Below are 24,261 nucleotides of genomic sequence, written 5' to 3'. Positions count from 1 at the left end.
TTTTTAATATCTCTTTCTGATTGACTATTTATTTAAATATGACCAAAAAAGAAAGCACCCTTTTCTGCATATCTTGCCAAACCAGACAAAAAAGATGTAATGTTACACATTCTGACCATGGCCAAAGCACTTATCTGCTATATATTCGTGAGAATTTGTTGGTGAGTGTGTCTGTTTGTTCAAGAACTCCTCCTAAATGGTAGGAGTTAGGACCACCAAATTTGGTATGCAGCTTTCTCTTATCATAACTTAAAGCAAAGTAATGGTTTGGTTGTACTGGAACAATGGGATGTGCCTGGAATGGGATTATTTCTCATAAAACAGAAAGGGAGGGGTCTGCTCTATACGGACCACATGGGGGCAGCAGAGTATAAGGGATGGAAAGCAGGCACAGTTACACTGTATAATAACCACAGAGGGACAGCAAGGAGCCAGAGATGGGGACTAGGACAACAGAAGACACGGATGGAGAGAGGGAAAGCTATCTACTATTTGAGTAAGATTCTCTGTCTCGCCATATGTCTGTCCTCCAGCTGGGAGACAAGCACCCCTCCACCAACTGTGCCTGCTGCAGCAGCCATGGAGAGAAGTTTCTCACTTGGCCCCAAGTTGCTGTGGTGAGAGAATGCTGAGGTAGTCCTCTCTTCCTGGGGGTAGCCTGCATACTGAACCCCTCATCCCCAGCCCCATCTCAGAGCAACGTTTTAAGTGAAGAAAAACAAAAAATTATTGAATTAAGGACCCAAGCTGGATAAATCTTCTAGTTGTCATATATAGGAGAAGTGAACATTAGGGTACATTTACATTGTACTGTAGGTAGAAGTAAGATACGCAATTTGAGCTACGCAAATTGCGTATCTTATTTTGATCTTATTTCGAAATACCTTATTATGGCTACACAGCACCAAATCTTGTCTACACACTGCCAAATTTCTAAATAACCCACTATTCCGAAATGTCCCTTACTGCTCATGGAATGAGATTTATAGGGACGTTGGAATAGTGAGCCTGTTATATTTCGAAATAACGGGTTTGCTGTTAAGTCATGGGATAGTTATTTTGTGATACATTCGGTATCCCGAAATAGTGCTGCAGTGTGGACATAGCATTAGTTACACTCAACTTCTTGCTCATCTTCTTGCTCATAAGGAGGCTTAACTCCTCTCCCCCAACTCTTTTCCATCATATACCATATGGTAGGGGGAATGAAAAAAACATATAAAATGCTTTAGGAAACAGCAGAGCGTGTGAATTCTATTATAATTGTAATTTAATTTTTTAAGTACTAATAATGCAGAGATCATAAACTATTATGATGTCTCATTTTATAAAAATGGGCTTGTGTTACTTGGACAAAATATCAGCTTCAGAGTATTGCCCTAAAGAAGCAGTATTGCCAGCAAGGTTCTATGGCTAACAAGTGAACAAATAGCTATTTTTGCGATATTGCACGGTGCACACACAAGAATGAGAGATGCAGGAACTACCGAATCAGAACACGGGCCCACATTCTTGCTTTATAAAGATGTGCTTGACCTTGATATGTATATGAACAATGTTAGATAACAGTTTGTACTTGAAATGCTAAGAAAGACTAAGCCAAATACATAATGATAAACATGCCATTTATCCAGGCAAAACATCCAGTGACCTTCCTGAAAAATGGATTTGCTGTTCTGCCACCATATTAAAGAGGAGCTACATGGAGAATAATGCAGATAGAATTTCGGCTGTTCACTTGATGACTTATCATTATGCAGCTGAAAACATTCAGAATGGAAAAGAATGCTCTTCTTGCTGGTAACGAGAAGGCAGACAAGTCCAATATACATTCCAAACATTCAATTTGCATGAGACATAAGGTAATATATGTTTATTGGAGCATCTTCTGTTTGTCAGAGGGACAAGCTTTTAAGCTACAAAGCTCTTCTGATCTAAAGAAAAGCTCTGGGTAGCTTGAAAGCTTGTCTCTCTCACCAACACAAGTTGGTCCACTGAAAGATATTTCCTAATCCACCATGCCTCTCTAATTCCCTGGGGCTACATCTAGACTGCAGGCTACTTTCAGAAGAAGCTTTTCCGGAAGAGATGTTCCGAAAAAACTTCTTCTGGAAGAGAGCGTCCACACTGCCAAAGTGCATCAAAAAAGCAATTTGCTTTTTTGAAAGATAGCGTCCATACTGAATCTCACATTTAAGCTGTGATTACTATGGGTGGAGTGGCCACCAGGGCACCTGTGCTTTTTCTTCTTTCCTCTTCTTTCGAAAGAACTCTGTCTTCCCTGTCCACACATGCTTTTTTCTGAAAGAGCTCTTTCGGAAAAAGGCTTCTTCTTCGTAGAAACAGGATTACCAAAGCCGGAAAAAACCCTCTTTTCTTTTGATTTTCTTTCGAAAGAACACGATTGCGGCGTGAACGTAATTGAAGTTTTTTCAGAAAAACGAGAGTTTTTCCAGAAAAACTCTGTAGTGTAGACATACCCTGGGACTGCCACGGCTACAACTACAGGGCAAACTTCAATTTACATGTCAACGTTATTAGGATAGAGATTCCAAATAGTCTGCAACTCTGAGTATAGGGAGAACAGTAGTTCCTGTGTAAGTACTCATGTGATGAATAAGCACATATACTAAAATTAAACATTCACCAAAACTCCCAAAAAGTGAAGCTGCTTGTTTCCCTCTTCTATTTTCTTTGTTTGAAGCATTCAGTCCAATAGGTCTGAGCTAAAAATATTTGCATGTGTTCTCATTTGTGAACTTCCAAGTAAACCTGATGCTTTTTCATAACTTTAAAAGTGACAGAACTAAACAGAGATGAAGGCTCCTTGCTCCTCAAAGCCAAAGAGTGAGTAACAAGGAGGTGCAAGTCCTGGATCACCCAGACTTTCAAAAAAGGAGCTCAAGGACAGGAAAGATAGCAACGCTTCATTAGTGTGGGCATGCCTGCTATGTCATCTGAGCTGCTTGTCAATTCACGACAGATGCATCAGTCAACACCTCAGCTTGCGTTCCTAAAATGGGTGTGCACGGAGTGCCTGGCACAAAGGGAGAGTGTCTTTCCTCAGCAATGAAAACAGAAGGATGTCTGTTGATTGAGGGGGTACTACTGTCAAACATTCATGAAGAGGAAGGGGAAGGTAGAGAAAGCAACAGGCCCAGATGATTCAAATACTAATACTAGAGAGGAAGACAGATTTCATTAATTCTTAATTTACCAGCAAATCTTTGTTGCTTTATCCATACCTCAATGCTCACTTGGTTCTGTGGCAGATCTGCTTCCGTCTGACTTTCCAAGTTAGGCATCAGAACTAGGTGAATGATGAAGCTAAAACTATCAGCCTGTTGTCACTTACCTGATGTAGATGTTTCCTCTGGTATATTAAGGGCTCTGTGTAATATTGTAGGGCAACATATACCAGACCACAATGTTTCTGAAGGGAAAGGGTGTATATTATTGACTGAACTCAAAGCCCATGTTGCTTTAATTGAGACTTTGCTCTAAGAGCCATAGTTCTCACAGTCTGGATTCAAGCTAAACCAATAAGACAACCAGGCTCTTGCTGGTTAAAGGCTTTGTAAAAATATCAAATCAAGTTCATATTCTTTTACATTTTGATAATACAATAGTTGCATTTATCAGAAACACATGCTAAGCGGATCATTTTGGAGCAGTTTTCTCATTGTCTGGTACTGCAGAACACATCTGGGTTATATTTGCCCCATGTAAGTTAATAATGTTATGGGCTTAAAAAAATTAGCAAAATAATCCTAAAAACAACTCTTTCCAAAACAAAAGGGGGGGGGCTTCACATTTCAGCCACAATTTTTTTAAATGTAAAAATTCCTTTACCAAGATAGCTCCACTACAGCACTAACAATGGATGGATCAGGAAGAAAAATAGCACTGACACTACCCATAGCTAAGCACAACGCACTTGTGAAACGTAAGCAATTTTGCCCCCCACCCCAAGCCTCTCTCAAACAACAGCATTAGAAATGCCAATGTTTTGGCACTAGAAGAATTCAGCTCCTCCCTCCCCCCCCCCTTTTTTGAGGTCATTCTGAACTCGGGAGAATTGGAAACTTTAAACCTTCTGGATGCTGACACCCTCCAGATTTTCACTGTAGTGGACCAACCCACATACAGTATGGTGTAAAAGGATAGCAGATGGCTTTTCTTCTGTTAGCTCTGCTTCCTAAATATGGAGCTGAACGTGTGCTCTCGCACCCAGGCATGTTCAGCCCCCACAAGGAGACAAGGCTTTAAAAATTAACAAGCCTCTTTTTTCTCAGACTGTATCTAACCTCTTCCTGAGCATATCTGTTTTCCTCTTCATAAGAGAGAAAAAAATAAGCATCCAGTCATAATGAACAGCTCTTCCATTAGATCGTTCTTAAGATGTTGCAGAGACTTTTCCCCCAAAATATGCATGATATATAAGGGGGTAAGAGGGAGGTTAAAAGAATGACACGGCTTTTTCCTGTTCACAATTCTTATCAGAAAGTGCTTTGGATTTTGCTATAGTAATGGGAACTGCCACCATCCTTCTTCAACTATTAATGTGCTCTCCATACCTTTCCACTTGAAGAACTGTTAACATTCACTTTAGGGTGAGGCCCGACTTAATTCCAGCAGGATGTAGCAAACCTCCGAATACTAAGCAATTTTTGTGCTTGCACTTTACCCTTTAGCTCTGAGACCAGTTTAGTCCCATACCTTTCTACATAGGATCAAAGACCTTACAGTAACTAATTTTACCATGTACTAATGAAAGAACATTGCACTCTGGGAATCTGGACAGAAGTCCTTTAAAAGTCTCTTCATCATGTACTGTGCACAGTTTTCTTTTCCCCAGTGTTTGATGAAAAGATGGGAGCAGCTTCTGATTACACTACACAGCACACTGCCATGGGGAAATGTCTAATTGCATTTTACCCACCTGTTTTCAGAAATATGTAATGATCTGTTTCCTCTACAGGTATTAGAAAGCAGAAATACACCCTGTTTGGGGAATATACTGTAAATTACACTGAAAGGGGGGAGTAACCAGGTTCAATATAAAAATACTAGAAGAAAATAAAACTGTCCACTGGGTTTAACAGTGATAGAATAATTCTCCACAGTGAACATGCACGCACACCCACCCACCCACACACACAAACTTAGACTTTCTGCAATAAACAGGTAAGACTGATCAATATATTTTGGGCCCGCTTCTATTCTCATACTGATGTAAAAGTAATATAATTCTACAAGGGTGAAAGGAGTGCCACCAGTGTCTTACTAAAACATATAGGCTGCGTCTAGACTGGCATAATTTTGCGCAAATACTTTTAACGGAAAAGGTTTTCCGTTAAAAGTATTTGAATAAGAGAGTGTCTATACTGGTATGTGCCTTTGCGCAAAAGATTTGCTTTTGCGCAAAAGCATCCGTGCCAGTGTAGATGCTCTCTTGCGCAAGAAAGCTCCGATGGCCATTTTAGCCATCGGGCTTTCTTGTGCAAGAAATTAATGTGGCTGTCTACACTGGCCCTCTTGCGCAAGAATACTTGCACAAGAGGGCTTATCCCTGAGCGGGAGCGTCGGAGTATTTGCGCAAGAACCACTGATTTTGTACATTACAAAGTCAGTGTTCTTGCACAAATACTCGCGGCCAGTGTAGACAGGCGGCAAGATTTTGCGCAAAAGCACTCGCTTTTGCACAAAATCATGCCAGTCTAGACACAGCCATACTTTAATTTAAGCCCAATATATAGGTCTTGGTGAAGAAATCAGTGCTTGACAGTCAGGGTGTGTCTAGACTACATGGCTCTGCCGACAGAGCCATGTAAACTAGTTTACCCAACATAGTCAATGAAGCGGGGATTTAAATAATCCTCGCTTCATTAAAACAATCAGCTGATCCGGCACAGCGCGGGAGTCTAGACGTGGATCGGTCGACAAGGGAAGCCTTTGTCGATCGCTTCTTTATGTCTCATGAAACGAGGTTTACAGGAGCGGTCGATAAAGGCTTCTCTTGTCAACCTATCCGTGTCTAGACTCCCGCGCTATGCCAGATCAGCTGATTGTCGGCACAGCGCAGCGGCCATTTTTGTTTTAATGAAGCCGGGATTATTTAAATGCCCGCTTCATTGACTATGTCGGGTAAACTAGTTTACATGGCTCTGTCGGCAGAGCCATGTAGTCTAGACACACCCTCAGTGTCTTATGTAATGCAGAAAGTCAAAGTAGAAAGAGATCATCACAATGGGGCCATCTGACTTTAGAATCTGTGAATCTATAAACAAAATTGGAGGAAGGAAGAATCAAAGACAATTGAATCTCATATCAGAAACTGTAGGAACTAAGGCATAGGATTGTGTTTCATACTGTTTGTTGCAATCGTACCCATTAAGTGCAGTGGTAATTTTTATATTAATTAAACTGACAAAAGGTCAGTGTATAAAACCATTGTCCAACAGGTCTTGCAATTCCAGCTATAATTGATTACCTACGATAGGCATGGAAGCTGATCAGTAAGCCTATCGGGCAGACTTGGTTGGTTATTTATGCTTGTTTCAACATAATAAAGAGCTCTCTTTTCAGGAGCAATGCTAAACTGTTCAGAGGCACATGTGTTGAAGTTGAGATACACTTACAAAGTAGCCTGTTCCCAAGCTGGAAGGAGCTGAGCTCTGCAATAAAACACAAAGACAAAGTGGAAAGTCAGTGATGGTTTTTAACACGTTCCAATCCACACAGCTCATTATCAGCCCTTTCCAAGCTTTTCATCACGACATCACAGCACCAATGTGCTGCCCCTTGTCATCTGCTACTGAAACAAACACCGTGATGCTTAATTTTTCCCTTTACATCTCTCAACGACTCTGAGATGGTAACGTGCTATTTACTGAATTCCAAGCTTCTGCAGTGGACGTAATTGCCAATTTATTTGACAGGCAGCTGGGTAATGAATTAATGATGGCATTTCGCCCTGCAACGAGACTAAACAGACACTCATCAACCAGCTTCCCTGACATGCTGACATTCAATGCCCTGGACTCCAGCTACTCAGCTTTGTGGCCACAAAGGGGCAGGTGGAAGGAGGAAAAAAGATACCATAGACTGACTTCAAAATAAAAAGCCCGGTGGATTTGGATGACTTTTTCAGAGTACGACCTGTTTGCCAATTTAATCACGAAAGGCCCTGGTTAGTGCACACACTGCTTTTCTAAAATGAGACATTTTGTAAACATAATTAGAAGACTGAAATGTAAAGAACACGTGAGCACAGAGAAGTAGCAACAGCCCATGTCCCTTTTCCCGGACAGACGGTCACACGAATTTCCAATTTAGACTTCCATCTATGTTAGACAACCCAGGGATTTTAGAGGAAAAATAAGTAAACCAAAGAATAAATCCCACAGCAGGAAAGAGATTTTAAAACTCAACCTCTCAAGAAACAGCAAAAAACAAAGGAGTCAGGTTTAAAATGTGAATAAAATAGGTGTCATCAAGCTCCAGTTTAAGGTGGCGCATAAGCATAACGGTAATCTCTGTATTCACAGGAATTAGAGAGATAAAGGGAGATGGGGAGTACTCCAGTCACAGTCCAGGTCACCACTGATTACAGGGGTGGCCCTTACTCTCGCAGCTGCATATGACAATCTTCAGAAGTCTGAGAGCAGGACGTCTGACAGGGCTTGAGGCGTCAGCTCCTGCAAGTTCCTGACAGGCTTGGGGCGTCAGCCCCGCGCTTGCTGAAGAGCTGAGCCCCAGGAAATGGTTCTCACAGGACCACAGCCCTAAGCCTCTCCTCCTTGCTGGGCAGATGCCCCTAACCAGGCCCGCCGACAGCGATTCCGGGCCAGCGCAGTCAATGGGCCCCCATGCCTATACAAGCCATGTCTGCATGGGTGTGGTCGGCCTGATATTTCAGCGGGGTGGCATCTGTGCTGGCTGGTGCCCAGTGAGCCGTGCTGCTGAGTGAGCTCTTCTGATGCGGTCAGGGCGTCCACGTACCTGCCCCGTAGGGTTGCCAACGGCGTACTCAGGACATCCAAAAAGCCATTGCCCTGCCCCTGCCATACCTCTTCCCTGAGGCCACGCCCCTTCTCCACCCCTTCTCGGAAGCCCCGCCCTCACTCATTCCATTCCCTCTCCCTCTGTTACTCATTCTCCCTTGTCCTCACTCACTCACTCACTCACTCACTCACTCACTCACTCACTCAGGCTGGGGTTGGGGGTTGGGATGCAGGCTTTGGGAGGAAATCTGGGTTTGGGGGGGGCAGGCTCTGGGAGCAAGTTTGGGTGCCAGCACTGGGCTGTGGGTTGGTATGTGGGAGGGGGCAAGGGGTCATGCTGTGGGAGGGCACTGGGGAAGAGAGCGTGAGCTCCAGGAGGGAATTCTGGTGCGGAGTAAAGGCTCTGAGCTGGGGCAGGAGGTTGGGCTGAAGGAGGGGGTGAGGAACGGGACGCTGGGAAGGCATTTGGGTGTGAGAGGTGGTGTGGAGTCTGGGCTGGGGCAGGGTGTTTGGGGTGTGGGCTGGGCTGGGAGGGAGGTTGGCTTTGGGGTGAGGGCTCTGGCCTAGGGATGGAGTGCAGGAAGGGGGCAGTGTTTACCTCAGGCAGCTTCCAAAAGCAACTCGTCCACCACCCTCTTCTGGCAACGGCTCCTACGCAGGGGAGCCAGAGAGTCTCAATGCGCTGTTTGTAGGGACCACGCCCATAGGTCAAACTGGCCACAGTCCCCAGCCAATGGGAGCTGCAGAGTCAGCAGTTAGAGTGGCGTGTGAAGACCACCTCCCCGCACCCAGCGGCCGCAGGGATGGCCGAGACACTTCTGGGAGTGACCTGGAGGGCAGTGCTTGAAATGCCCGTCCGTTTCAAAAACTGCTGCAGGAAGCCATAACAGGCAGTCCCCTCAGCACTAGGACTCGGTGCTACACTGAATACCACTCTTCACCACTGCAGCACACCAATGACAGAGAAATTGTGGCCTGAGGAAGCCTATGCGGTACCAATTTCTAGTGAACTGAACAGAGCCGGATTGTATCAACAGGCTGCAGTCACAGCGACAGCTTGTTGTTAAGTAATTCAGCATGCCCCTGGGAGTTCACCAATTAAGGACCAAATAAAGAGGCTTGAAGTGGTTCTCTTCAGTGCCATTAATTGTTAGAAACCTGGTTACCTGAGAGATCTTTCCATTTGCCTGTATCCTGAAGGGCACCTGTATTCTGACACCACTCACCTTAAGGATTCTACTATGACATCTGAGGTGAACAAATTACTGAATGGAGGGGTGGGGAGGGGGAGAGGGAAGAGGTGGTTGTAAAGATTTGCACTTGACTCCCCTTACTGCTGTCCTTCAGCTCCTCCATCCCCACTGTTGAAAACTTATAGCTGATATTGCTTGATCAGAAGTTTGTTGTCAACCAGACTCCATTATCTAATCTGCCTTTATTTTACTTTTTTTTTTCTTTTAAAGGAGGGCATATGCTCTGGCTTTTAGCATTTTATTTCATGCTATATAACTTGTATGACTTTACTGTGCAGTACTGTAGGTGTATCATTATTATTACTCTGCTGCTGTCAATGATTCTCATTCTAATTCAATTCTCTGACACTTGCAACTTCATAAAACATTCACCCTCCAGGCTGAAATTTTCCCAGATTGGATCTTGCCCAAATGTATAGGGGGTGGGGGAGCAAGAGGGGTTGGTGAAAAGTTCAGCAAACATGGCTCAGACTAAGCACAAAAAAGAATAAGCAAATAGATTTATTTCCTATACTAAAAATGTTGTGACCTTTACCATGAAAAGCACCAGTGCTATAAAGGCTATGGAGAGAAAGTTGAAATGTAGCCATGAAATGGCTTTAATTGAAGAGAAATGCTTTTCAGTATCCTAGGGAAGTTTGATTTTGATTTGATTTTGAGCGTTGTTAGCCAGATATGGACAGTACATTTTCACAGGGATTTTGTTCATTGTGACAAGTGTGTAGCTAAGAAAGCCTGCCCCAATCTAGCGTGGCTGTGAATGACGTACGGACAATGCATGTAGGCTGAAGCAAGGGCCACATGAGGCAGGGTTCTTATCATTCCTGGTGCCTTACGCAACCTCAACACTTGCGGCAAGACACTTTTTGCAGGGGGGGATGGGGGCTTCCACTCAAGGTTGTGGGGCTAGAAGCAATTGGGGGCAGGCCCAAGACTGTGGGGGGCAGGAGCAGAGCAGGGAGGCTGGTGGGAGAGCAGGCAGGATGTGTCAGGCGGGAGTGGTGTATGCTGTGGGCTGGAAGTAGAGCAGGGGATGGCTGCACAGCTGGCTAGAGATAGGCAGTGACTTCCCCTTCTGCTGCCCACATGAGGAGAGGGGCTGTTGAAGCGGGGGCTGCCCATGCCTTGTTCTCCTGTCCTAGGCATATGCAGCACATGGTGGCCTAGGCCACCCTGAAATTTGGGGCCCTACGCAGCTGCGTATCCCTAAGGACATCCCTGATGTCAGAAGAAAGCTTCTGATCTTTTTGGCATCTCCCAATAGCTAAAGGATCATGCTCCCCTGGCCCCAGGTGTGGTACAAACCGCTGAACACAGGCAGCATCTCTACGTGCCCCATCCTGCGCCATGAGCCCACATTGGACGGCTCTACTTCTACGAAGAGAGCGTCTGTATTCGATAAAATACACAATACAACAGTGAGTCACACAACCAACAGGAGACGCCTGCATCAGAAGCCCAAGAGCAAAATCTGAGTGCCAGGCTTAGCAGAGGCTCTTGTTTAAAATAAATGGCTCCCTTTTTATTGTATTTTTTTTTCAAGAAAAGAACTTTTGGGCCAGGAGCAAAGAAGTAGTAATGCTCTTGGAAGTATCAGCTTATTTGTGTACCAAAGAAAATTGCATCCTTCGGGTCTTGGAAGGCACAGTTATACCCATTTTGCATATATATTGTGTATTACTTGGGGAGCGGGGTGGGGAGAAGGGCTGTGCTGTACATATTTGTTCTGGCTATTGTTTATGCAGGTCTGACTGAATGAAGGAACAGTGGGTATCATTTCAATTTCTGATGTCAACATCAAATTACTTATTTAATTTCATGCCTGGCGAAGCATTGTATAGCTACACGCAGAATCATTTCACTTCATTTGTTATGCTGTGTTTTCTTGGCGATTGGCTTGCCTTCCAACTGACAGCTTTAATTACGACATGAATTTGATTGCACTGCCAAATTAACATAATGCAACAAAGCATTTAAGCTCCCAGCCTCAGACAAAAAAAATAAAAAGAGACACAATGTGCAGCCCATCAGCTTCTTGTACCCGTGCGTGGGCGTGCATGCGCGTGCACGCACAGAGCTTCCTGGTATTATTCCAATGTGAATACTTCCAAAAAACCAAACTATTCTGAAGGAGAGGACATGCTAGGAGAGCATCAGTTGAGACCTCCAGGGTAAGCCTCATTCTGGATTTTTTTGGACTAAACATTATTTTAGAAGAAGCTGAAGGCAGAGCAGCACAAATGCCCGAACAGCTGATGCTGAAATGGATACTGGGGAAGTGAGAAGGTGATAAAGATCCTGGCTTTGTTGGGGCCTGGTAGCTTCACTTATTAATGAGAGCTCGGCTTAACTCCCTGGGCACATCTAGATTACGTTTTTCTTTCGAAAGAAGAAATAAAATTTGGTGCAAATTTGCGTATCTTCTTCCGATCGCTTTTTCGAAAGAGGTTTTTTTGAAAAAGCAAGCAGTCTAGACACGGTTCTTTTGAAAAAAAAAAAAACCCTTTTCCGAAATAACCCTTCTTCCTCAGAAAATGAGGTTTACAGTGTTCTTTCGAAAAAGGGGTTTTTTTCGAAAGAACCGCATCTAGACGGCTTGCTTTTTCAAAAAACCCTCTTTCGAAAAAGCAATTGGAAGAAGATATGCAAATTCGCACCAAATTTGCATATCTTATTTCGAAAGAAAAACGTAGTCTAGATGTGCCCCCTGTAGGGGACCTGAATGGCTGGTCTCATTTCACTCAGTCACCAGCATAATCTCCTTTGGGACTCTGGGTACCCAATGCACTTGGACAGCCAGAAAGCAAGAGAAACTGAACAATCCACGAGAGGTGGTGTGCTTTGCCGGGGCACTGAGATGAGAGCCACAGAAGGAAAGCAGGAGCTGTGTGCGCAGACGGTTGAGGTCAGGGAGATGGAGGAACAGAGTGGTTACATCCCGCCCCCCAGCTCAGACGTCTCTCATTTGGTTATACAACTGGAGTTCTAAACAGCATGGTTTTAATGCCATTGGTGAGTCATTATAACAATCATCTCCTAGCTGAGATCACGGAGAAGAAAAATGGCAGATTTTACCATCGCTGCCCATGGTCTACAACAATCATTTAATTTCTGCATGAAAGAGAGAACAATCACGTATTTCAGAGATGCCAGAACTCCTCAGCTCTTTGTCGCTACCCACATTCATGGCGATGGGTGAACCATGAAGAAAACAAGAAGGGGCTTCAGTGGGACTAACTCTGTGCTTAACATTCCCAGTCTTAAATTTGCATCAATGCTTTGTTGCACCAAAGACAGACTGCTCATGATCAAGCTTAGGTGGGGAGTTTGGCAGCATGTTGACACTTCTACTCTGTCAAAAATAATAATCAGTGGTATAGAAGACTCATGGCCTAATCTCCTAAACACCCTGGACTGTTTGCCATCCAGGCCTGCTGTGTTCATATTTTTTTCCCAAGGATTCCCTTCGCTCTTCTGACAACTAAGGCAAGAAAGATAATCTCAAGAATTTCCAAAACGAGACTAAAAGTTGAGTGAGTTCCAGGCTGAGGAAAAGAGAAGGCACCACCATGTTTTCTTCAAGCAAAACCTCAACAAAATGAATTCCACTACTGGCAAGATTTTGATGAGATTAAAATGACTACAGCACCCTATATATTCCCAGCTACGCAGAAGATGATCTCAAATTTGTTGGCTGTAGGGCCTTGAGGCTAGAAAGCAGAAAGCAAGCTGTCATTCCAAAAAAAAGCCTACAGAAGAAGAAACACAGGAAAAGGGAGGGAGAGAGTGTGTGTTTGTTTGGGGGGAAGGGAAGCCAGGTAGAAGACAGGTTTACAAACTCAAACAATGAGATTTATCAGATCACTGACAAACGGTTGCAATGGAGCTGTCAGGTAATCATTATCCTTAATTTACCAGAGGTCAAGTTCTCCGTTAATTAAATTCTTTTCTAGATTTAGAGGGAAAAGGGGTGTGGGGAGAGAGAGAGAGAAAGATGAGGTGACAGAAATCAGTTTCACTGCATTGCATTTGACAAGAACACAGGGAAATTCCACTTCCTATTTTCTGATGCTATTTGAAAACTCATTATGAGAGAAGTCTCCTGATTAACAAGGTCTTTTCATGGTATTGTTTCCTTTTTGGATATGACCCCTGCTCTCACAAGCGCTGCAAATTACCTGCTTGGATCTCATCAGGCTGCAAAAGAACGATCCCTTCTAGAAACACTTGGATTCACCAAAGATTGTAGGCACATTTATAGAAGGCATAGTTGAAAGATACCTGTCAGGAGAGGGAATGATGCCCCTGACAAGTGAGTTTGCAACTGATTCTTAATGATACTATCTCCTTCTTTTTGCATCTGTCACTGGGCGATCATGTAGGCTTTTCATTAAAGCTCATGAAGTTACCATTTCTGTTTTAATAGCTTACTTACAAGTGGGGATTTGAAAACAGATTATCTATCAAAAATATATGCATTCCCTTCATTGTACATCTGCATGCAGGAACCATGCCTACTATTCTAGCTTGTATGGAGGCCACAATAGAAATTCATCATATTGAGAGCCCAAGGTTTACTCTGTGACTTTTGGGCTGAACTCAAATGAGGTATTTTCAATTTTACCCATATTTTCCACTGATTACACAATCCCTTTGTGTGTTTTTTTCCCAGGTGAAAAGTGCCTCTGTCAGAGAGAATTCTGCAGAGAGAAAGAGAGAGGAGAGGGAGAGTTCTTAGTCTCATCTATTGTTCTTTTCAGGATAATCAGTGTTGGCAAATAAGATGTACTCAGACAGCTGGCACCTGTTTAAATGTATTATTTTTAAATATCTATTAAACTCTCAAACTGTGTTTGCTTGTCAGAATGGAATTCAGGGTGGGATCACACAGAGTTGGAAGTGAAATGATCAGAGACGTTATCTGCGAATCCATCTTTTAAAAAACAAGATCTCAGCTGTAGCCTGAGAAGGAAACGTACAATGATATTTACTTTTCATAACTGAAATAATCTGAAAAAGGCTGGAGGCCACCACAGGCCCAGATAACAACGTATCCCTCTTATGCATGGACTAGGGACGTTACATTTATTTTAATCAACTAGTCAATGGAATTTCCATCGACTAGTCGATAAGTGGGGGAGCCACAGCAGGGCTCTTAATACATTTAAAAGGCTGGTGTGCAGTTCTGGGGACCCAATATGAGCTGGGACTCATGCTGGGTTGTCCCTTCCCCCGCAACCTCCCCACTTTCTGCTTTTAAAATGTATGAAGAGCCAGCGAGCTCTTAATACATTTAAAAAGTACAAGCACAGCGAGAGGGGGACTGGGCACGAGTCAGGAATCAGCTGATTCCTGGCTCATGGCCAATACCTGCTACCCCTCTGCCTTCCCTGCCCCCCACGGAGACGGTGCTGGAGGGGTAACCAGCTTTTAAGCCCACTCCCCCCAGCACCAGCTCCTGCTCCCCCCACTTGCTGCCTCTGATAGAGGCAGCAGGGGAGGGGTGGGGGGAGAAGCGACTAGTTGGATAGTCAACTAATCGCTTACATCCCTAGTGTGGACTGGCAGCACTGGACAGCGATCTAGGGGTCTCTTGAAAAGGCATGCTATCAAAGCACAAGATTTGCGATAAACTTGGGGAAAAGATATCAAATATATTAACAAGATTATTACTGAGATTCTGACTATCTGGTAATTTAATCCTCAAGTGATCTCTTGGATGCCTAACAGGAGCTAAAAGTATTCCCCTCCTCCTTTCCAGGATCTGCCTGGCTGGACGTCCCGCTCTTTACTACCATGCAAAGGAGTTTTGAAGCTAAATTCAATTATATTTGCAAAGAGCCTAAAAGTTCTTGGATCAAAGATGCAATGCAAGTGTGAAATGTTCTGCTCAGCCTCGTGCTGCAATGCAGGCACACAACACAACCATGACGACAACAGTGACGTACCACGGGTGTGGCCAAAGAGCTAAGTAAATGGAAAACGTGAAGTTACTTGCTCCTTTGATGGTGTCATCTTACTGATGATAGCCAGAGGGTCAGACTTTAAATTAATGAGAGGCAATTCATGAAGGTTGAGTGGGGAGGGGAGAGGCAAATAATGGAGGGAAGGAGAGAAAGACAGAGATCTGAAGGTTTCATACACTTACACCAGCAGATTAGGAGGCTGCTGTTGTGGTCCTGCACAATGCAGGGAGAACTAGCTCTGCGACTTGGCTAAGAAAAAACGGTTTAAAAAGTTCTGCTGGACTCAGTTTAATTTCTGTTCAACTTCATCTTGTCTGTGCGAGCGCCCCTCCCTCCCCCACCATGAACACTGATTTTGAAGTCTTCAGTATCTTTTATTATGCACTAGATATGTAGCACCAGCCCCTCGGGTGGAGTGGGTCTGGTGAAACTACACTGAATTGCGTCAGTTAGATGATTATTAGACAGCAAAAGAGGATCCGTTTTGTTCCCAGGATGTGTCTACTCCCATTTGAGGTTGAATAACTGATGTACGGTTTAATCAGTGAATTGTTAATACTCTGCAACTGAGAGAAGGAGAAAGGTTTGGTTTTTTGCATGGAGATATCCTATCATCATTAGCGTTGGCTCCTTCAAGAGGAAGTTTGGCAGAGCAGTTCAGGCAAAACGTGTATGGCTGCTGGCCATATTATACCATTTCAGTGAATAAAAATTACTTGAGTCGACCCAGGTCCCCAACACCTTTCGCAAGTACTAACTTTGCTACAGAAAATGCACTCCCTACCTTCCCATCCTGGGGAAGAGCCTACAGTGCTTATAAAAACATAAGAACGGCCATTCTGGGTCAGACCAACGGTCCATCCAGCTCAGTATCCTGTCTGCTGACAGTGGCCAATACCAGATGCCCCAGAAGGAGGGATCACAACAGGTAATCCTCATATGATCCCTCCCCTGTCACCCACCTCCAGAGAATCAGAGGCTAGGGACACCATTCCTACTCATCCTGGCTAATAGCCATTGATGGACCTAATCTCCATGAATCTATCTAGCTCTTTTCTGAACCCTGTTAAAAGTCCTAGCCTTCACCACATCCTCTGGCAAGGAGTTCCACAGATTGATTGTGCACTGAGTCAAGAAAAACTTCCTTTTGTTTGTTTTAAACCTCCTGCCTATGAATTTCATTTGGTGACCCCTAGTTCTTATATTGTGGGAATAAGTAAATAACTTTTCCTTATTCACTTTTTCCATACCAGTCATGATTTTATAGATCTCGATCCTGTCCCCCCTTAGTCTCCTCTTTTGTAAGCTGAAAAGTCCAAGTCTTTTTAATTTCTCTTCATATGGGAGAGATCAAACTGCTACATATCAAACTACTATTCACTATGTCACTAATTATACACATCATCACATAATTTTGTAATCGATGTACAGATAACAGATTAGATCACAGTTCTTAAGTATGTATCAATGAGTGTGTATTGGTACGTAAGTAAGATAAGATTACAATGCAAGGCCTTTAGGCTTTAGGTCGTTAAGATGTAAAACAGAAAGCCATGGAGGCCTCAAGCAGGTTGCATGATTAATAATGGAGAGAAAGCCCTGTACTAGGAAACTGTGAGATTACAATAAGAGATGGGTTTGAGTGCTGAAGCGCTGGCAACTATGCAGCAATAAACTGGAAAATTCGGCAGCAATGTACCAGTTAATGCCACAAGATGCCCGACAGTAACATTTCAGGCCACTCTGCAATAACCTCAAGTTGCTATGGTAACTCACGGATGCAGATGTTAATGAGAACAAGGGGAATGAAGGCAATAGCCTATGAGAAATGGGTCACCCTAAAATTCACGGGATGTGGAAGTGCAAATAAGGAAAGACCAAATGTCACTCTTATGCATATGCATGAGTGTAAAAGAAAATCAGGATAAAAGCCGTTGTCTAGCCAGGAAAGCATATCAGGAGACATCCACCAAGATGGAGACATCCACCTGATAATTATCCTGCTCCCCTTGCTGTTTCCCCAGGGGATGCGGGTATGAAATCTTTGATGCTGGACAATTTATGGTTTATCTTAATCTCTGAGTAGGTGTTAGTAATTGTGGCGTTGTTCATTTGATTATGAAATTGTTAACAAAAGGACTTTTGATAACTTGTGAGTATATTACTTGTGATCACGCTTCCTCATGTACTCCGAGAACACTCCAAATCTATTGATATTTATCAGGGTAGTTCTCATCCCGTTAATCCTGATACCATAGTTATTTGGAAGCTCAAATCTGTGGCACTGGTCACTATGGTCTATGATACCAACTTCTTAATATTATAGAGGCTTCAACTGTCTAGTTTATTGCAACATAACAAATTTAATCAACTCTTTTCTTTCAACTGGCCACAAGCAAGTGACCATCTACATACAAATGGAGACTTATCACATTTAGAAGGCGTCCATCCCACAAAGGGACAGGAGAGCAACTCCCCACCAGTGGGGTGCCAAGAGGAGTTTAGCAGCACATTTTTCCCCCGCTGACAAAATTCTGTCCTGACTTACACGCCTCAAGAAAATGACGCAAGTCAGGGCAGTATTTGTCTCGGAGCTTTTACTTACGTCACTGAGTCTTTCCCGAGAGCTGCTCCGATGGAATCCTTTCGATTCTCCACTGGCACTTTCACTGTCACTGTCTCGGCAACTGTTCTGGCCTGGCTTGAGCTGCAGAGACAGAGAACATACAAAAAGCAGAAGTTTAGCTAGGCTCAGATAACTCGTCCTCAGTGATATCATTCCTTAGCCTCATGGCTGTGGCACCCATGGGGCCATGATGGCAAGATCCTGCCTTAACTTGTACAGGTGTCTTACAATCACAGATGAAACCCAAGTGGCATCTCAATTGCACATTGATGTCCACAAATCTGATCATTTGCTGAAATACATCAGACCAGGTCCCTGTCGCAAAGAACTTACAATTTAAGGCCTTGAGCCTGCAAACATTAGCCACATAAATTACCCACAGCACTGGCTGCTTGTTTTCATAAAGTTACCCGCCACCAATCCCAACTAATCACTTGCATCATTGATGCCTAATTTAGTAAGAACAACTGATGATCTAAGAGCAACTAAAGATACTTTATAGAGGGCAAGATCTTCACTATGGGGATGTCTTGGCGGGATGGAGCCTAAATTCCCTACTTAGTTCCACAAAAGCTTCTTGGCTGTTCTATATATTCTTAAACCAACAAAATCTATTTGTTAGCTTCCATATTTTTCTTGTGCTCCATACTAATTTATAAATGATGATTTGTTATAATAGTCTTGGAAGTTAAAAAATCCCTACTCTTTCTTTGTAGCTGACAACACGTACTGCCTTCTGATGCTGTAGATTGTACAAATTAATCACTCAGAGTATTAATGCAGATAGACTGCTGTCTAAACATGATATAATTAGTAGAACTGAGTGAATACTGACAAAGCATGTAACTATTTATCTACATTAAACTACCATTTGCTCAATTTTCTGAAATAATTTGCTTCTGCCCTGCGGATGCCCTTTTGCATTCTTTTCTGTGAATGTTTCTGTGACTGGGTTCTACTGTCATGAATATTTGCAGAATACAAATTTTAAAGCTGTGTATGTATATATGGAAACTGAATTTCAAATTAACACATTGAGTATTTTGCACCAGTAAGTGCAAAAATACTATGTGATTTATCAGACCAGATCACAACTTAGCAATACTGCAAAGAACTACTGCCAAATATTTGCCAAAAAGATATGCATAATCAACTATAAATAATTAGTAAAACAACTCATCTAATTCTTTCTACTAATGAATGAATTCAAGGTGAACAGCAAAACAAAATCTAAAGATAAGGTTTTTAAAAGTGCTTGGATACATTTTTTATTGGGAATTATTATCTGAGCACAAATATGTATAAAGCAGTCCAAGAAGATTACTAAATTCTCCATTGTTCCATGTTGCTTTCTGGAGCATATAGAAAGCACTATTGTTCTGTCTTGCTCATAAGGTGTGTCTAGACTACAGGTTTTTTTTTAAAGTAGTCTTTTTCGAAAAAACTTCACTTGCATCTAGACTGCAGCCACATTCTTTCTAAAGTAAATCGAATCAGCAGTTTTTTCGATTGCGGTCAACCTCATTTTATGAGGAATAATGCCTTTTTTCAAAAGTGCTCTTTCGAAAAAAGGTGCTATTGAATGCAAACTGTGTTTTTTTAAATAGAGCGTCTAGACTCTCTTACGAAAAAGCGCCTCGCTTTTTAAAAAAATCTGCTTGTAGTCTAGACACTCTCTTTCAAAAGAGGCTTGTAGTCTAGACATAGCCATAGAGTACCTGAGAACCACAGTGTCTTGAGTCCCTAACAGATTCAGCAGAAACCAAAATGTCTCCATTCACAGAACTTACATCTTGTTGACCAATCCAGTTTCTTATTCTTTTACTTTATTCACTTTTCTCTGATTTTTTTATTTCTGGCCCACTTGTTCTCCAAAGCAGGCTGGAAAATTTTCTCAACACAAATACACACACGCACTCTCACACTCACCCACACTTGCTCTCTTCACCTTTACCAGATGAATGCATGAAGCACTGTGGAACTTGTGCCCTAGTTGTAGACTGTCACCCCTCCCCCCGCCCCCCATGACAATTTGGTCAAGGACAAACTCCAAGAAAAGTAGGCGCTTTGCTACTTGTATTTCCTGCTAGGACAGCAACTCATCTTCAATATCACCTGCTCGTTAGCTGTATCCCAAGAAAACTGGGTTTTTTCACAGAGCTAAGGGGCTACCTAGCTGAACATTACACCAGCAGAACCATCTGGCACTGGATCTGTACCATGGAATGTAGACAGAATGGGTTGGGAAGAGCAGTAGCCTGCCAGTGCAGATTTGTGATTGTGTGCGTGCAAATTGAGGTTCATGGGATTGAAGAGACAAGGAGAGTTAGAAAACTTTCCCTAACGCTACCCACAAAGAAAGACTTATTTCATGTCCTTTAAAGTCAAGGTAGCTTGGCTCTGAAGGCCAGAAATGTTCTCAATATGGGAGCAGCTAGAATTCTTTGTGGGAAGACACCCAGCTGAAGCAAGAATGGGTGCTCACAAGATAAGCGCGGTATGCTCCAGAAGCTCTGTCAGAGCACTCTAGTATCCACAATTCCTGCCTCACCACATGCTCAACCTCTGTGTTGGCTAAAACAAAATTAAAAAAAGGCCTTTGGTCTCTCAGAGCACCTGAAAATTTAAAACACAAGAAAAAGAAAAAGCTGGAAAAAAATGTTCATAATGTATTATCCTAAAGTACTATGGCTAAGCCATGAAAATCTCAGGTAAACAGACCTTTATTGCAAACATAATGCCTTATCCGACAGATCTAATGGATCTGTTTTTGGAGTCATAACTAATTCAAGAAGTCTAATCCTTCATATATAATTCACAGTTCTTATCTATGACCAAGATGTACTGTACAGTTATGGCTCTAGGTTTAAAATTCAACCACCCTCAGGAAAACTGATCTACTTTCACTGACTCGGTATTGTATGAACAACTGCTCAATGGTGGAAAATCTCTTATTGTAATGGAGGCTTGATAATTTTTATGGCAGGAGTTTTTCACATCTTTTTACACTAGAGTTTTTGGTATTTTATTTAATGTTTTCCTGTCCCACTATTTAATCATCAGACTTCTAACTGCAACAGTAACTTTCTTCTTTCAGTGCCTACACTTAGTTCTCTTCACAGAGAAGAAAATGCACAAGCTATCTTAAAAATAATTTAAAAAACTACGGTGTGAATATAGTAGAGAAATAAAAGAAGCAACATTTTTTCATTGTAGCAGGAAGCCTTCCTTTTTCTATGCCAGATTGTATGGTCAATAGGTCCTTCAGTCTTTGGGATTCTGATCTAATTATGCTGGTTAACCATCTTTAATACCCAGCCAGGAAATTTTTGATCGCTGTTTTCATTGCTCTTGCTGAAGACCTTACAAACTCCCATCACCCCAGGGCTTGACAGAAACTTGATTTATTTGGTGCACAGCTTTCAAGAATTAGTTAACAGCACTGCTCATTTTTATAGCTCTTCCATTATGTAGTGAGTTCCAGATACTTCCAGGGAGAGAAGAGAAGCCCAGCAGGTGTTATTTTTCCAGACACAATTTACAGAAAGAGGATATGAATGAGATATCTGAGCCCAGAACTCAGATGAATTGTGTGGACTGTAGAGCAAACTCAGAAGCAAGTCCAAGCAAGTTAAGATTTCTCATTTCTCTCAATTTTCTTTTGTTTCTCCAAGCAGTGAGTTTCTCATGCCAGGCTGCTGTGGGTTTCCTTTTTATTCCAAAAAGAAATAAGAAAGTAGTGAACTATACTATACTTTCGAAAAAAAAGAGATGAAAATTGGCCCAGTGCCCTCTTTAAAGACATCTAAACTTACACATACATGCACATGCATGTGAGGCCAGTTTAAATGGACAAGCAATCTCTCCTGACAGACTTCACACAGATTCAGCTGGTCAAAGTTTAAGAGAAACTTCAATAGCAATCCTAATAAAAAGCTAGAGTCCCAGCCATTCTGACATGGGCAGTTGGTGAAGTTTCTTCTGAGGGAGGTTAGCTCCTTATCCCACTTCTACGCCCAACGACTCCGTTGTTTGTTTGTTTTTGTCCTAGATCCTGCCCCAGTTCTACCTCAGGCCCCGCCTCTTCCCAACCGTGTCCCCTCACTGTATTCTTCCTCCCCTCTCTCTTGTGAGGTGCCCACCACTCAGCGTCCTTTCTCAACTAGGGTTGCCAGGTGACCGGTTTTGTCCAGTATTTGAGCTTTCTTTTTGGGAAACAAATTGAGAAAGTAGAAATGAGAAAATAGAAATGTCCGGTATTTTCAAAATAAGATGTCATGTCGATTGTGAGGTAATGTCAAGTGTGTCCAGTATTTTTGTTGAAACCATCTGGCAACCCTATATCCACTCTGCCCTCTGCTCACTGTGTCCCTCTTCTCCTCCACCCTCACGAGGTCCCCACTGCCCCCCAATCAATGCATCCTCCTTTCTTCCACACTCCCTCAACCTTCAAGCTTCCACTGCATGCAGGGCCAGGGCAAGCGATGCAGGGGGAAGATGGAGTGAAGAGACTCAACCAAGCAATGGAGGATGATGGGAGCCTTGGGGAAGGGGAGGAGCAGGGACAGGAAGAAGCAGAGCGCAAGCAGGGCCATCACAACCCATGAATCTTCCAGTGGGGTGAATAAGCTTGGAGCCCTGCTCTGTTGGCGTGAAGCAGCCTAGTCACTAGTCTGGGGGGGCATAGCCGCGGCGAGCGTTCATATACTATTCCTCTCCTGGGACCCAGTGCATGGGACAGAGCCAGGGAAAAGGGCCCCCATACGAGAATGCCCACTGCAGGCCTATGACAGCTGACACCACACAGTTTACAGCAGCGTCCAGACTAAACTACACTGGGAACCTAGCCTTCTGCTGAGCTGGAGAATGCTTGAGCAAGAGTTTGCAACTAGCAATTTCCACTCCTTGCTCCAGGGATACACTGAGAGTTCCATGGCCATACTTCAGAATATGGCCATGGGGGCTTATTAAAAAAAACCCCAACAAACTAAGAAATGCTTTCATGATCCAAAATACACCAGCAAGCACAACTTGGGATTGTTTCAGAATTTGATCATCCTGTGAGAAGTCCAAGTACCACAGAACTGTACTAGTGTACAGAGACCAGAAAGTGAACACGCTAGTTCTATTTGCACCAGTTGAGTAACAAGGAGATCATGAGCTAAAAAAGACATTTGTCATTTTAAAACTCCATTGGGAGATGCTTAGTGCCATCAAGAACTAAGAGGTGGGCACGGAAGGCCAAATATAAAAACTTTTCCCAGGCACCTGAATTTTTCTATTAAAAGTAGCACTGAATGAAAAAAGAAAAACAAGAAAAGGAGAAAGAGAGAGGTCTTGTGGTTAAGGCATTGGATTGTGACTCAGGAGATCCAAGTTCAATATCTATGTCATAAAGGCTTCTTGTGTTACCTTAAATGGTCTGTGCCCTTCTCTCTCTGACAAAGGAGAATACCATCACATCTTTTCTCCCACCCTATTTGCCCGGTGTACTACTTAGGCTGTAAGATTTTTGGAGAAAGAACTGTCTCTTACTATATGTCTACACTACAGAGTTCTGTTGGAAACTTTTTCCGAAAAAGCCTGCAGTCTAGACATAGCCTATGTGTCTGTACAATACCCAGAACAAAGGGTCTAATCAGGGTTGAGGCTTCTAGGGGATCCAGCAATGCAAGTAATTATTTACAGTAATAAAAATCAAGTGCATGCAGGTGTGTGCACCCTCACAGAACAGCCTTGGGGAATCGTTATGATTATAATAAAAAAAAATTATACACACACCCCACCTGATTTTTCTTGTTGGTCCTCCCCTTCCCTCCCCCCCACACAAAGTCTCATCAGCAAATTGTAAAGATATTATCTTAGGTTTGATCAAAGGCACTGAGCTGCTTGTCAGCAGAATTACAAATGTGATAAGAAAGAACGAGCTACTGCAGAGCTTAGTGTAATGTGCAGAGCTCAAACTGCTGAGGGGCACACAGGGAGTTATAGACACATTGCGTTTAGCTCTCAGCAAGGGCGGTCCGACAGTATCAGTTTCTGTATCAATAGATGAGAGAAAAACAGAGAGATTAGTTGAAGTTTGAATGCATGATCAAATCACAAAGGAACTGACCAAAAATTGCTAGATTTCTGAATAAGCCTATAGTTTTCCAAAATGAATACAAGAAGAGAAATGTACAACCTCTCTCACTGTAATGAGCACTGGAGAACGTGAAGAGGAATGGATTGCCAATAACGTTGGATGACATAGAAACACAAAGGAGATTCTCAGTATGAAGGAATTTTTGCACACAACCATCATAAATATCAACGCAAGCTGTGTGCACATGTATGAGATAATGGACCACTTAAATCCATGAGCGTCAAAGAGCAACCTAAATAGCTAACATTACCCACAAAGAATTAAG

General features: G+C 42.9%; 1 protein-coding gene across 9 annotated transcripts in view; it reads right to left on the bottom strand.

Moving 5' to 3' along the window:
- Nucleotides 1–24,261, bottom strand: part of AUTS2 (activator of transcription and developmental regulator AUTS2) — a 1,120,208-nt gene that overhangs the window by 578,120 nt on the left and 517,827 nt on the right. For 8 of the 9 annotated variants that reach the window (XM_075904281.2, XM_075904276.2, XM_075904275.2 and 5 more), the window contains 2 exons: nucleotides 17,831–17,932; nucleotides 6,642–6,677 (listed from right to left, as the gene is read on the bottom strand). In XM_075904281.2, coding sequence (XP_075760396.2) covers nucleotides 6,642–6,677; nucleotides 17,831–17,932 — 138 coding nt within the window. The remainder of the gene's footprint in view (nucleotides 1–6,641; nucleotides 6,678–17,830; nucleotides 17,933–24,261) is intronic. The other variant, XM_075904278.2, reaches the window with a different exon arrangement.

This window comes from Pelodiscus sinensis, chromosome 21 (assembly GCF_052426305.1).
Source record: "Pelodiscus sinensis isolate ZL-2025 chromosome 21, ASM5242630v1, whole genome shotgun sequence".
Taxonomy (NCBI): Eukaryota; Metazoa; Chordata; order Testudines; family Trionychidae; genus Pelodiscus; species Pelodiscus sinensis.
This window is presented reverse-complemented; position numbering and strand designations above follow the sequence as displayed.